Source organism: Trifolium pratense, linkage group LG5 (genome assembly GCF_020283565.1).
Source record: "Trifolium pratense cultivar HEN17-A07 linkage group LG5, ARS_RC_1.1, whole genome shotgun sequence".
NCBI lineage: Eukaryota > Viridiplantae > Streptophyta > Magnoliopsida > Fabales > Fabaceae > Trifolium > Trifolium pratense.
In genome coordinates, this window is record NC_060063.1 from 40,757,533 (window position 1) to 40,772,940 (window position 15,408).

At 33.3% G+C, this 15,408-nt stretch overlaps 1 protein-coding gene across 1 annotated transcript; it reads left to right on the forward strand.

Moving 5' to 3' along the window:
* Nucleotides 1-6,390: 6,390 nt before the first annotated feature.
* On the forward strand, nt 6,391-10,428 carry LOC123883831 (probable polygalacturonase). Its single transcript, XM_045932774.1, has 6 exons — nt 6,391-6,685; nt 7,486-7,797; nt 8,355-8,475; nt 8,583-8,757; nt 8,843-8,913; nt 9,332-10,428. Exons 1-6 carry the CDS (start codon nt 6,680-6,682, stop codon nt 10,006-10,008), a joined length of 1,362 nt encoding a protein of 453 aa, XP_045788730.1. The 5' UTR covers nt 6,391-6,679; the 3' UTR covers nt 10,009-10,428.
* Nucleotides 10,429-15,408: the final 4,980 nt, after the last annotated feature.

Here is a 15,408-nt window from a genome sequence, read left to right on the forward strand (position 1 = left end):
AGAGGGACACGTTAGATATCCACCTAAAAGTAAAACCTTAAAATATTAAGTATATGGGGCACCTCTCTTATATATCAAACATTTTGTTCATTCATAATCGATGTGGGACCTCAACCATTCATTTACTCTTAAAACCCAACACCAGAAATAAAATAAAAATGAAATCGGTCGGGTGGCCCAAATTGCCATAGTGTTCGGATGGAGTTTAATATAATGTGCAGCGCAATAACAAATGAGTCATACTGATCTTATTTATTTATGTAGGTGGACCCATTGGCCTAGAGCGGACTGAACTAACCCATATTTACGGCTAAATTATAGTATACTCATGTTTCAATTCTTCCTATTATTAAGAAATGAAATTGGTGCATCCCGTAACTACAACTCAGATGTTTGTCGTAGGGACACTGATATCTCCGAGTTTGAACTCGAAATTTCACAAGTATCTGTATTTAAAATGTGTGATTCTGCTATTACCAACGAGGCAACGACTAGATCTACCGAAACTAACCAATTACAATAGATTTGAAATCGTCAATAAAAATCTACCAGTGATTTAATAATGATCACCTCGCTCATACTCATAGTCTATAGTAGAAAATGACATATGGAATTGTCATTGTTATTTATTTTTTATAAAACTCCTATATATAGGATTTACATATCTTGTTCTTGTGTGAACTATTTTTGTGTTTACAACCTACTTTGATACACATATAGGCCATGTCATAAATAAGTAAATAACGTGCAATCTCCGGTATGTCTATTTTCACAATTATATTCATGAAGAAATTTGATACTGTAGAGATTTGCTTTGACATTGCACTTTCACTAAAATAGTTATTAGTTGAGCACATGCATTTATAATAGAATTACATTTATTAAGGAAGTGAACGTTTTAAGATGAATGGGTTGCATATTTTATATACTACATGTCACATTAATTTATATATATGACATAATATAAAGTTTAAAGTTCGTCCACATATCCTAACTCAACCGGCAAAAATGCCGAAATTGTTAGTGTCGAACCCATGACTAGTGTTCGATTCTAGTCCCTTCACTTTATGTGTGTAACTTTCTAATGGCTGTTTATTTCGTCTATGTAAAAAAAAAATCTAAACTCTAATTTTCCTTTTCCAGAACCAGCAAAACTTACCATTGCCCAGCAGGATACAGCTGGTTGAACAATGATATGCAAATCTGAATTTACAAACTTGGTAATAACACAAGAATGCTTAAAGCCATAGGAAAGGAAAATGTCAACAATTTTAGCCAGTAAGAGAGTGTAGCTTACTTGGCTCATGAGAGTAGCCTCTAACTATGTTGGATGGCCCCGCATTTTAAAATGAGTATTTCTTTTTGTGGTCCTAAAATTTCAAGGTTACTCTCCTCGCAGGTTAATTAGTGAGTGTGTAAAATAGTAAAAAAAAGAATTAAAAAAAAAAAAACACTTTGTTGCCTAAGTAACGAACTCAGTACTAAGTTTGCTACCTATGTAGCGAACGTTATAAAAAATCAAATTTTGTCCCTTCACCTCTCATGATTTTTTTTTTTAGTGAAACACAATTTCGTATGTTAAAGTGTTAATCCTTCTTTCACCCCAAGAAAATATTGTGAATGAAACACTTCATGTTATAGAATTAGACGATGTGTGTGTGGGGTGTTTTTGTGTGATACTATATGTCACAACCGCTCTAGTAGTCAATAAAAATATGATCTTGGACGGTGGCTAATTTTTTATAAGATTCACTAGTTAAAGTGCAAACTGAGTTTGCACTCTAAGTATGAACAATGTTCTTTCATAATATTTTCATTCATGGGGCGCATGAAGGGTGCAGACTTTGGGGGTGGGTAAAAAAAATTGCAACTCGCTATGTAGGGTGCGAACTGAGTTCGCTACGTAGATAGCGACGAGGGTATTTTTGTCATTTTACGGGGCACATGACAAATCATCTAGGCCCGAAAACAATAACTCTTTTAAAGCTCAAATCACTCAATGGCCCAATATACGTTAACGTCCAATATGACTCATCTATATCCAATTAAAGGTTCACTACTCTTTATACTCCTTATATTGTGTCATCCTTAGTTGATAAATGACCCGTTGTATGGAATGATAAAACATTAATTTATGTCATTTCATCCTAGTCATATATAATTAACTAATCTCATACAAAATGAATATTATCATATCTTCTCAAGAAAGCTAAAATTAAACGAATCAAGTTTATTTCTCATCTCATACAAAAAGTTATCACGTGATTTAATAATGTCGTTTTGTCCAATTCCTTAACCTATAATTTGTCAAATCTCAAACATAAATTTAGAATTAAACATCGTACAATAAAATTTATGATGGAGTTGAATCATCTACTGCCTTAATGTATTCTGTCATCTATCCTACCTTAATACAATGGCGGAGACTGTAAAAAATATTAAGTGGTATGAAGAGAGAAACGATAACAAAGATTCTACAATTATAATTGGTGCAGAACAGTCATCAGAAGAAAATTCGAATCCAAAATTATCCTGTCAAATATGTTATTTTTCTTGAAAATCAAATACACCCTAATTTTTTATTTTTTTTGCCATGAAATCAAATACACCCTAATTTTATACTAATTGTATAGAGTTCAAAAGTGTGACAAAATCTTCACATTACAAGAGAGAGTAATGGAAAAAAAAAAATATTACAAAGGATAAATTAAAATTTGCCCAAATTTCAGAAGATATACATTCTAATTAACAATAACACATCCAAATATTTTGACATAGAATTGGAGTATCTTTGAATTAAGAGAGTTTAAAAAGAAAATCAAGTATGAGTTGTTTTTGGAGAAAGTGAAAGTGAGGTTACCAGCACTAACTCTTCAAACTTCACATACCAAGATGGTAGTCATTACCTAAACAAGTAGTAGTAGTAGCAAAGTACCTATTTTTTTTTCTCAAAAAAAAAAGAGTAGTAGTAGTAAATTAGCAATGAAACACTTGGTAATATAATTGAATTAAAAATTAAAAATAGCATAACACAAGAGTGTCTTATGTGGCTGACTCATAGTCTAATTTGATATGTCCTGTCAAGTGAATGCTGCCAGGCTAGCATCTTCTCCATGATTGGAGTGGGTACCACCATTTCCCTGTTTCTCTTCTGTCAATCCACATGCTTCTAATCTCTCTCTCTCTCTCTCTCGATGTATTGTTTTATAGATGTAATATTTAATTATCTATTAGTAAAATTAATTAAATATAATGTTCTTTTTATCAAAATATTCTTGACCGTGATGGAAGTCAATGTTATGCATCGTGAAATAAAGTCCTTTCTCTGATTCTTAATATAAGAAGTTCTATATAGTCTATATACATCAGTTTTTTAATATATATCTAAAAAGTGAATTTTTTCTTATATTAAGGATTGGTCGAATGGAGTAATAGAAGTTGATTATAAAAGTATATTAAGTTCGGTGGTGATTGGCGTTGAACTTGGTAGGGAGGACCACGGTTCGATCCCCGCAACTGCGATCGGGAGGAGGCTGCAAACACTTGATGCCAGAATTGACCCCTGAACCAAATGAAAGCCAAAAAAAAAAAAAAATATTATTTATCACCTAAAATACTTAAATAATTTAACTATTACATTAAAAATTTAAAAGATATAACTATTACAAACGAAAATTTTAAAGGACACTTAAATACATTTGTTTGTTTGTTTGTTTTTTTATCAAATAGAGTCAATTATTATTATTATTATTATTATTATTATTATTATTATTATTATTATTATTATTATAGTATAATATTATTCTTTTTTTGTTATTTTATTATGTTTATTTTATACTATACTTATTTAATATTATTACTATATTCTCACTCCACATGTCACCAATAAATTTAGATCTAAATTCCCTATAATAATAATAATAATAATAATAATAATAATAATAATAATAAAATAACATGTAATCATCAAATTAGGTCATTGATTTATTTTATTTATTTATTTTTTGTCCAGTAGCTGATAGTTAGAAATTTCACCTTAAAGGTGAATAAGTAAAGTGTTTGTGGTTAGAACTCCGACTCCTACATAATATATGTGATATTTCTACCAACTGAGTAAAGCTCATGGGGACAATTAGGTCATTGACTTAAGATGAAAGGATTCATGCTTACATATTCACTAAATCAATGTCTCGTAATTTAGTAAAAGACAAAAAAATGTTATTGTTCTTTTTGCATAATGTAGGTTGGAGATTGAGTGACTTTGTGGAGGAAAAATCACTGTGACTTTTTCGCTATGTCTGTCCTATATTACTCTCTCAGTTATCTTAATTACCATTTTTTTTCTTCATCTTTCTCTCATAAATTAAACTAAAGTCACCATGACTTTTCCTCCGAAAAGTCACTCGGTCTCAATCCCCATCTTACATTATGTACATTGAGAAATACTACTTATTTAGGCACAACCATAAATTAGAGGTGTTAGACCGACATAAAAAAAAAATCTCAAAATGCTTGCTTCCCATATATAATTGATTGATGTGACTATTTTATTTTTCTTTTTAATTTTTTGGATTAATGTGTGCGCGCCTAAATTTTGTGCTTATATGATTGTGCTTAGGTAAGAATGTTTCAGCAAAACTTCCATGGTCATGTGACCATATAGTCGCACTCACATGATTATTTTATTATTTATAAAATAATTAAAAGAATAAAATAAAAAAGTAAATTTTATGAAAGTGGCTAAGAAATTTATTTTTGTCACGTGACCATATAAGAATAACTCCATGCACATTATGCAAAAACTAACATAATCATCGTAATACTAGTAACAACTAAGATTGTTTATAAAAAAAAAAAAAAACTTTTTTTTTAATATTTTTTTTCTCTAACACTGTCACTGTGTCAAACACTCTCACATGAAAAAACACACATAAATAAACCTAGTAATAATGTAATAATTCTCTGACATGTAAAAACACCGAACAGAACACTATGCAGCCACAAATCCATGAAGCCGTTTCAAACAATTTTGTCGGCGAAAGACGTTACTAATCATTTTCATTAACAGGTGCAATCACCAATTAGTGCTAATTAATTTATTCCATTTTATTCTTTTCATGTCTTTTTCTTCTTCCACATTCAGAATTCTATTCATTAATTCATTTTAATAATACTAGTAGGAGTATTAACTATGAAGGAAATAGTAGAGTATAATTCATTTGGTAGATTGACCAAAATAATTCATTTGGTAAAACCCATAAGGCTTATCTTATTTGGCAAAAAAATGTCAAAATTATTAGTATTTTAGTAGATGTTAAGATTGAAGTTTAAACTTCGATTCATTTACTTGTATGTGAGAAAGTTTATAATAATTTTGTCATTTTATTATCTACAAAAAAAAAAAAAAATCATTTGATAGAAATATTACAGGTGATATATAGAAATTGAAGTTTATTCATTTCAAAAGGTTAAATTTTCTAATTACTACGTACGCAAATAAAAAACGGTGCTTATAAAAAAACAATCATGTTTTTTTTTCTCTCCATGTTATAACACTACCATTGTTATTTAGCGGTAATTAATTTTTAAAATTTGAGTAAATTATTTTCTTTTCAAACATAAAGGTTAGAGATCGGACCTATGATGCTTGCTTAATACGTTTAAATTTCTTACCACTTAAACTAATTTATCGATGAATTAGTAATTTTTTTTTCAAATGAAATTATAAATATGAATGAAACTCACACAATTATGAGACATCAAATTTGAATCCAAATAAAAACATTTAACGAAACAATATTTGTCTTTGTCGATAGAACTAGAACTAAAACCAATTTTTCTTCTTTCTCTCGGTGCCGGGTCTCGAACCGAGTTTCTCTAGATTGAGGATTAACTCCTCAACCAAGTGACTTCTCGGGAGACAGGCGAACTAAAACCAATTTTTATTAAAAGAAGAAACTAAAACCCATCAATATTGTCAAAATAAATAAAAGACAAATCATTGAAAATTCACATACAAAGTGAAGAGATTGAAGTTTGAACCCGATCATGACATCTGACCTAGTAATTCCACTTAAGTTGGATAAGTGGAATGACCGATGTTCGAATCCGACTCTCTGCATATATAATGTAATGTCACTGCAAATTGAACTAAGCTCAAGATACAATGTAAGCTTTTTTTTCTTTTTTCTTTTTGTTGATAGACGAAATGACAAAGTCATTGAAAACTCACACACATAAAGTAGAGTGATCGGGGTTCGAATCCCGATCCTGACATCCAACACTAATAATTTTGATATTTCTATCAGTCGAACTAGGATTTCTAGACGATATGTATAACATTTTACTTCCCTAATTTAAATAAGAAAACTTCTTACCAAATATTTGTACATATATATGAATGGACCATTAATCTTCTTCATTTGCTGTCATTTTTTAACATGGGTAGCTTAATTCTTTAATTTTTTATTTCTTATAATAATACTCACACAAAAACTGCATAAAGCTTCTTCTTTTCCTCTTGTTCCTCTTCTTCTTCTTCTTCTTCCTTTTCATCTCTTTCTCTCTGCAATTTCATTTTTTTTTCAATTTTTTTTTGTCACTTGTTTTTGCTTTGGCACCAGTGCTAGTTCTTGTCTCCTATAGTCTCTGACCCTTTTGCCAGCTTTGACCTGAGAAGATGCTTGTAAGTACGTTTCTCTCTGTGTTCATTTTTTTTTGTTGTTTATACTTTCTTTGTCTTTTGAGTTTTTACCTTAAACTTGTTCCAAATCTGGGTCTTTATTGTTTTGTTTTTCAATTTTCATTATAATAACTAAAAGGGTCTCTTCAAGTTTCGATCTTTGTTTGGATTTTATATGTTTGAGTCAATGTTTGTATGTTTCATTCATGTGGGTCGTGTTCAAATTCTATGTATTAGATTTGTTCTTTTGGGTTGTTCTGTTTTTTTGCTATGATTTTCTATGACAATGGTGATTGTTGTCTATGGTGGAGTTTTCATCAAATTTTATTCAATTTTGATCTGATTAATTGATCTGATTAACTTGCATTATAGTTTAATTTCAGCTGAGAATTCCCTTTTCAAGTTCTTTCTCATATGCTTTTGTTTCATATGTAATAATATTTTTGTTGAAGTGAATCTCTCATTGGTTGGTGTGTGAAAATGTGAAAATGAGAATTATTGTTGCTTTATTTCATTGTTTTTGCTTTGAATTTTTCATTTCTATTGTTGTGTTTGTTCATTCTTGTTCCAGATATATGTTTTTAACATCTTTCAATTTGAAGTGAATTCTTGATTCATGAACAAATTTATCTCTATTTGATGACCATGTGATTACATTCAGTTAATTTGTTTTCTTAAATTATTATCAGTGTCGTGTCTGATATCTGTCTGTGTCTGATGTATGTTTGTCTTTGTGTCGTGTCTGGTGTCTTTCTGTGTCTGATGTCTCTGGTGATTAATTGGTTTGTGTGACCTTTTTTCAGGTGGCATTGCTCTTGCTTCTGGCATTGAGCAATGTCGTGAATGTTTATGGAGATGTTGAGCAGTGTGGTTCGAATCCAAAATTGGATCCTAGACCACATAGTGTCTCTATTTTGGAGTTTGGTGCAGTTGGGGATGGTAAAACACTGAATACAATTGCATTCCAGAATGCAATTTTCTATCTCAAGTCATTTGCCGATAAGGGTGGTGCTCAGCTCTATGTGCCACCAGGAAATTGGCTCACGGGTAGTTTCAATCTTACCAGCCATCTTACCCTATTTTTGGAGAAAGGCGCTGTCATTATTGGATCTCAGGTACTTTCACCTCTTGCTTCATTTTCTTACTAGTAGTAATATTTTAAAATTAACAGTTTTGTCATTTTTATGCGAGCAAATCATCATTTTGGTCCCGGAAAGTGTAAGGCGGTGTCACTATGGTCCTTGAATGCATTGAAATAACAAAAACATCACTGAGTATGTATTTTGTTAGTGATTTTGTGGACTAAGCTAACCATTAGAAGAGACATGAGGATCAAATGATGTTTTTGTAATTTTAATACATTTAAGGACTATAGTGTGAGTGTTTGACGCCTATGGGGATCAAAATGACTGTTTACTCTTTTTATGTTGATTTGTTGCAATGTTGTTAAATAATGGCTATAGCAGCGCTATAGCATAGCACAATTTGAACAGATTGTGTAATGTTCTGTTAAATAACGGCTATAGCAGTGCTATGTCATTGTAGCATAGCGGAATTTGACCAAACAACTATTTTTAGTGATCTGTGATTGACAAAACTGATTTCTTGTGTATAAAGATATTTCATGTTCAACCAATTTGAGGGTAATTGAGGAGTTGTTTTTCTTTTTTAGGATCCATCTCATTGGGATGTTATAGAAGCCTTACCTTCTTATGGCCGAGGGAAAGATGTTCCTGACGGAAGATACAAGAGCTTGATAAATGGTAACAAGTTGGAGGATGTGGTCATAACAGGTTTGCCTATTCTGTTCCAATCCAAGTATTTTTTTTCCTTCTCGCAATTTTTTCACGTTTTCTGTTTCTGGATTGAATTTTCAATATTTTAATGTAACTTTTACCAGGCAATAATGGAACCATCGACGGCAATGGAATGGTTTGGTGGGAGTGGTATAAGTCTCATTCCCTTAACCACAGCCGTCCTCATCTGGTTGAAATTATATCATCCGATTCTGTCGTAGTTTCAAATCTTACATTCTTGAATGCTCCAGCATATAGCATCCACCCAGTTTATTGCAGGTATATAGTTTTCTAGATGTTCTTGATACCTCTTTTTCCAAAAGAATGGAGTAATATTGATACAGTAACATTTAATTTGATGCAGTAATGTACATATTCAAAATATTTCAATCTCCGCTCCTCCAGAATCACCTTATACTGCTGGCATAGTACCAGGTTTGTAGTAGACCATTGACTCAATTTATACCCTCATTGTGAAAATGACAATGCCTCTATGTAATACCGACACTTCAGATTGAAGATGCATGACACATGTGGTTACATTCAATTGTATCATTTATTTAAATTATTACCAGAGTGTCTTGTCCATGTTTGTGTCAGTGCTTCATAAAATGACTTTCAAATTCAAACTATGAAGCACTGACACAAACACTAACATCAGACATCATGCCACGTCAACCAATGGTAGCTATTAGAACATATGATATGATTGAATGTAACCACATGTGTCGTGTCAGGCACCAGAGACGCCTTCAATTTGAAGTGTTGGTGCTATACAGAGTCAAATATCAATAGCTTACCAAACTTTGGTGAGGCTCTATTAGCTTAACATTTGTGCACTTGATGTTTTCAGATTCTTCTGATAACGTTTGTATAGAAGATTGTATTGTATCCATTGGATTCGATGCAATTTCTCTTAAAAGTGGATGGGATGAGTATGGAATTACCTATGGAAGACCAATTGAGAAAGTACACATAAGAAGGGTTCAACTTAATGCATTTTCCGGCTCTGCTATTTCATTTGGTACTGAAATGTCTGGCGGAATTTCAAATGTACTAATAGAACATGTTCACATTTGGAACTCAAATAGTGGCGTTGAGTTCAGAACAAACATAGGAAGAGGTGGTTATATAAAAGAAATTGCAATATCAAACCTAGAAATGGAAAATGTTCATACAGCAATTTCAGCCAAAGGTAATTCTGGTTTTCATCCTGACGACAAATTTGATCCAAAAGCTTTTCCACTTTTGAATCACATTACTTTGAAGGATATTATCGGCGCGAATATCACAGTTGCTGGAAGCTTTTCTGGAATAGAAGAATCACCCTTCACAAACATTTGCCTTTCAAATATAACCTTGTCAATAAATTCGGCTTCTTCCGTTACATGGGAATGTTCAAATGTCTCGGGATTTTCAGACTCGGTGTCCCCTAAACCTTGTCAAGAACTTGATAACCCTTCAAATTCTTCTTCATCGTCTTGTTTCTACCTCATGAGTCCTCTCGGTGGAAAAACTGCAGGACTTTAATAAATCGTTCACAAAACAAACGATCTGGCGCAATTGGTTGATGCGTGTATATGTGAGTATTGTAAATCTTGGGGTACTGAGTTCGATTCCTGCTCATAAAAAAACAAGATGAAGAAACGAATCGCAAATAGGCTACATTCTTTCCAAAATAAGACAGTTGTTCATTTTTTTCCTTTTGTTCCTTCCATTCCTTAGATTTCAATTCTTGCATATTCCAAAATAGGTCATTATTTGTACAGCTTCATTTCTTCATTCATGTGTAAGGAAATTTTGGTAGTGCCTTTACAGAAAGGACTCAAAATGTGATAGTTTACATTTTTGCATTAGTTTCATTGTTATTTCATTTCACTGTAAAGCATGTAGTGGATTTGGTGATACTTCAATTAAAGAAAGTTCAATTTTAAGTAATAATTTTCATTTCTTTGTTGTCTTGTTATTGATCTTAAATCACTATTTTTCAATGAGTCATCCAATATATGTATCTTCTTGCAATATTGAAATAGTTAAGTTTGTAATGGAATTTGATTTGATGGGATGATACTAAATTATAAATGGAATATGACAGTCAGCAAAAGTGAGATGACATCAACATAATGAATATTGGTGGCTTAAACTTTTGCCAACTAGCATAATCAATCAAAGCCAGATAGGAGGGGGGGTCCTTTAAGCTGTCTTTGTCTAATTTTGAGATCCAATGTTGGACCAAAATATGTGGTTTAATTTACAGTAATCTGCTGCTAAGTGGCCTAGTCCGGACAAAATTGTTTTGTCTCTGCCCGGATGAATGAATTCGGACGAGATGTTTTGTCTCCGTTCGGATGAATCAATTCGGACGAGAGCTACTAAGGTGTTTGCTGACAGGCTTACTTATATTATGTCTTCGATCATATCACGGCACGCAACTAGAGAGGTTTCGTCAAAGGTAGATAAATTGGTGATTGTATTGTTTGATCTCTGAAGCTATCAATATGTTGCACCAAAGATCTTATAGAGGTAACTTGGTTTTAAAATTGACATTTTCAAGGTTTTTGGCTTTATTTCTAATTTTTGTCACTGGCTCGAGGTCATTTCTTTATTCTTCCGAACTTTCTATTTTTGTTAATCGTAAAGCTTCTAGTTACTTTTCTTATAAAAGTGATATTAGACAGGGAGATTCTTTGTTTCTCTCTATGGTGATGTTTCCGGCCAGATCATTTATAATGCTAAATCTACTATTTATACGCGTCATATCACCGGTAACATAAGAGATATGCTTTCTAACCGTTTGAGTTTCTCGTCTGCCAATTCCTATTGCTGGTAGAATTAAATCTAAATTGGCATCTTGGAAAGCTTATCTTCTCGCTATTGTTGGCATAGTACAGTTAGTTAGGAGTGTTATACATGGCATGACGATTTACAACTTTCTCATATATTCTTGGCCTATTTCTTTGTTGTGCGAGATCGACAGGAGGATTAGAAATTTTGTATTGTCAAGTTACTTTAGTTGGTGCTTATTGGTCATTGCGGTTTGGCGCACATTTTATGCACTCCTACGTAGAAAAGTGAAGATTGTTGGAACAAAATTGATTTAAAAATGTTTGCCCCTAAATCTATTAAGGTTTTGATGATAACAAAGTATTAATAAACAATTGGAAGGACTAAAAATTTAATTTAAGTGTGCAGGACTTAGATTCAATTAAGCTCTGATTAATGATCAGAAGATAAGGACTTCAGAAGTTTGTAAGTATTCAGAAGATTGTGAGACTCAGAAGTTGTAATCTTCAGACGATGAAGTCTTCAGAACTTCTTAAGGTCTTAACTTCATCAAGCTCTGATGATCTTCTTGAAGTTTGTAAAGATTCTCTTTTGCAAGTCAACTCTTCTACCAATGAAGAAAAGGACCTTTCAAGCCTGATCAGAACAGCTAATCTCTTTCTGTCTGTTCTCTTTTGAGAACGTGGGTCATCAGTTGTGTTAGCTGAATAAGGAAAGTCTTCTCTGCAGTAGTCAAAGTACCTGAAACTCTTACTTAGTTTTGGATACAACCAAACTGCATCAAGACAGGCTGCTTGAAGACAAAAGGTTATCTACTTCAACGGTCATCTTTACAACGACTCTTTTCTAGTCATATATATACTAGAAGGATCAGATATATATCAATATTAAGGATCATTAACACGGACGAACAAACTCTGAATTCCTCATACAAAGCTCTGAACCTCTGAACTGTGTTGTTGCACTTTTAGTTCAAATATTTAGTATTTGTTCTTCTAGGTTCTGACTAAGAGCTGTTGTATACTTTCCATTACTTTATTATATCTTGTACTTGAGATAACTTAAGCTTGTGTGCTTAAGTGTGAAGTCTTAGCTTGTGTGCTTGGGCAGTGTTGAGAAGTCTCTTGCTTGTGTGCTTGAGCAGTTGTAATCTTGTGTGATTAATTATAGTGAAATCCCTTGGAAGTGCAAGGGGACTGGACTACTCTCGTTTTGTGAGAGGAACCAGTATAAATTGCTTGTGTGATCTCTCTCTCTCTCTCTTAACTTGTTTTATTGTGTATTTTATCCGCTGCTGTTGTAGTTAAGTTAAGAACTTGAAAAAGTTTTAAACTTGACTAAAACACAATTCAACCCCCCCCTTCTTGTGTTTTCACACCTTCAATTGGTATCTAGAGCTCTGGTCTGTTACTTTCACTTAACAGTGAGACAGTAAAGATCTTGTGAGAACACTATGTCTGGAGGAGACGATAGTAGCACTAGAACAACCGGTGAAGCCGGTGAGGCCAGTGGAGCTGGTGGTGGTCCTAGAAATGCTTTTGGTTTTGACTACTTGAGTAATGAATCACATGAACATAGTGGCAACAGAAAAGCCCCTATATTCAATGGTGATGCATCATTATTTGAGTGGTGGAAGGAAAGACTGTATAGCAATATTACTGCTATTGATCATGAGTTGTGGGATTTGGTTGAGCTGGGAGTAACTTTTGAAAACTTAAATGAACATGGAAGATTGTCCATTGAGCATAGAAAGTTACTCACACCAGCTAACTTAAAAATCTACACTAAGCATCATAGAGTAAAAGACAATGTTGTTGGTGCTATTAGACATGAAGATTATGTCAGAATAGAAAACAAGTCTACTGCTAAATCTATCTTTGATTCGATGTGTGCTACCTATGATGGTAATGAAAAAGTTCAAGAGGCTAAGGCTAGTCTCTTGATAAGGCAATATGAACTATTCACTATGCAACAAGATGAAAGCATTGAGACTATGTTTACAAGGTTTCAAATCCTTGTATCTGGTCTTAAAGCTCTTAAGAGGAGTTATTCCACCTATGATCATGTTCAGAAGATTCTGAGAAGTCTTCCTATTGCTTGGAGACCTAAGGTCACTGCAATAGAAAAAGCTCAAAATCTCAAGACTCTGAGTCTTGAGGCTCTGATAAGCAATCTCAGAAGCCATGAGATGGTTCTGAACGCTGACTCAGAAGCTAAGAAAAAGTCCAAGTCTGTGGCTTTACAGTCAACTAGGACTCCTTCTAAAGCTCTTAAGACTCAGCTTCTTGACATTGAAGAGGAATCTTCTGCAGATGGTCAAGAGGAGGAAATGGGTGAAGATGAGTTTGCTTTATTCACCAAGTTTCAGCAATGGAACAGATTTAACAAAAGAAACTTCAGAGGTAACAGCTCCAGAAACTTTGTCAGCAAAAAGGATGATCAGAAGAACTGCTTCAACTGTAAGAAGCCAGGACACTTTATTGCTGACTGTCCAGAAATGTCTGCTAAAGACAAAAGCAAAAGATACAGCTCAAAGAAGCAACAATTTAAGAGCAAATTGAAAAAGAATCTGATGGCTACTTTTGAAGAGCTATCATCTGAGGAAGAAGTTGAGGAAGAAGAAGAGGCAAATCTAGCCCTGATGGCTTCAACTGACTCAGATGCAGACTCAGAGGATGAATCAGAATCAGATTCAGAAGTAACAGATGAGGTATTTTCTGACTGTTCTAAATCTCAACTTATAACTGCACTTAACAAGGTCATTGAGAAACATCTCAGAGTGTTAAGTAAACAAAAAGTTTTACAAGAAAAGCTTAACACTCTGACTGAACAAGCAGAACATTTTCAAGGTCTATATCAAGAAACTCTGAATAGAGTAAATGACTTTGAAAAGGGTTGTGCTGTTTGTCACAAACCTATTGATGAGCAGGAAATAGCACTTCAACAGTTTGTGCATCTCAACCTTGGGAAGAGCAAAGCTGCTAATAGAATTTATAATGTTTTGAGACATAGAGGAGAAGGACTTGACTATGAATATGGTAGAACATATTCAAAGCTGAAGACCTCTGCCAAAAAGGTTGGAAAATCTTGGGTTTATTATGTTGTTCCATCCAGTGAAGAGGGAAAGAATCCTGGTATTGTTGAAAATGACAATGATGATCTGAGTGATTTAGAAGCTGACAGCTCAGAGGAACCAAGTTCCTCAGAATCTGGAAAGGAAAGTTCAGAAGATAGAAGTTGTTCAGAACCTGAGAACATTAGTTCAGAAGCTCTGAAAACTTCAAAATCTGAGACTTCGAATTCTGGAACCAAAGGAACTTTAGTACCTGAGGCTAGTCAATCTAAAAGCTCAGAAGATTTTAAAAGAAAGAATTCAAACTCCAAATCTCAGATGCAGTACAGACTCAGATTATTTATGATTCTAGAGTCAGTAGATATAATCAATCAGAACATGGGATTGGTAATAAATACAAACCCTGGAATCATAAACAATCCAAATCCTGGAATAATAACAGATCTCAAACAAAGAAAAGATTTCAAAAAGGTTATTATTCCAAACCAAGATCTTTCTCTAACACTAAACAACATAGTAAGCATTTGTGGACTAACAAGCGTGGACCCAGAAGATGGGTACCAAAAGCTGAAATAATGTACCATTCAGATTTACCAACTAGGAAAGGATATGTCCTACCTAGAGCATGGAAACAAGTCCTATGCAAAGGAAGAAGGGCTTATGTCCTAGACAAATGGCTGACAAGTTCTCAAGTTAACAATCAGAACTTGAAAAATGAAGAGGAAGAATACTGGGATGACTTTATCATTAACTGTGATGAAGAGTTCTACCGCAATGATTAAAGTTGTTTCTCATACAGCCTGCCACTCAAAGAAGTATCATGAATCACTCATGGTATCTGGATAGTGGATGTTCAAGGCATATGACTGGTGACAAACGACTATTTTCTAAGCTGACTATGAAAGAAGGAGGATCTGTTGGCTTTGGAGGTAATCAAAAAGGAAAGATAATAGGTACATGTACAGTAGGTAATTCTTCCCTATCTATTAATGATGTTTGGTTAGTTGATGGACTCAAACATAACCTATTGAGCATAAGTCAATTTTGCGACAATGGTTATGTAGTTGTCTTTA

Excerpts from the sequence above, each read along its gene's own strand:
- LOC123883831 (XM_045932774.1), top strand. Across the intron at positions 8,476-8,582 it reads GGAGGATGTGGTCATAACAG|GCAATAATGGAACCATCGAC; the intron begins GTTTGCCTATTC and ends AACTTTTACCAG. Across the intron at positions 8,758-8,842 it reads ATCCACCCAGTTTATTGCAG|TAATGTACATATTCAAAATA; the intron begins GTATATAGTTTT and ends AATTTGATGCAG.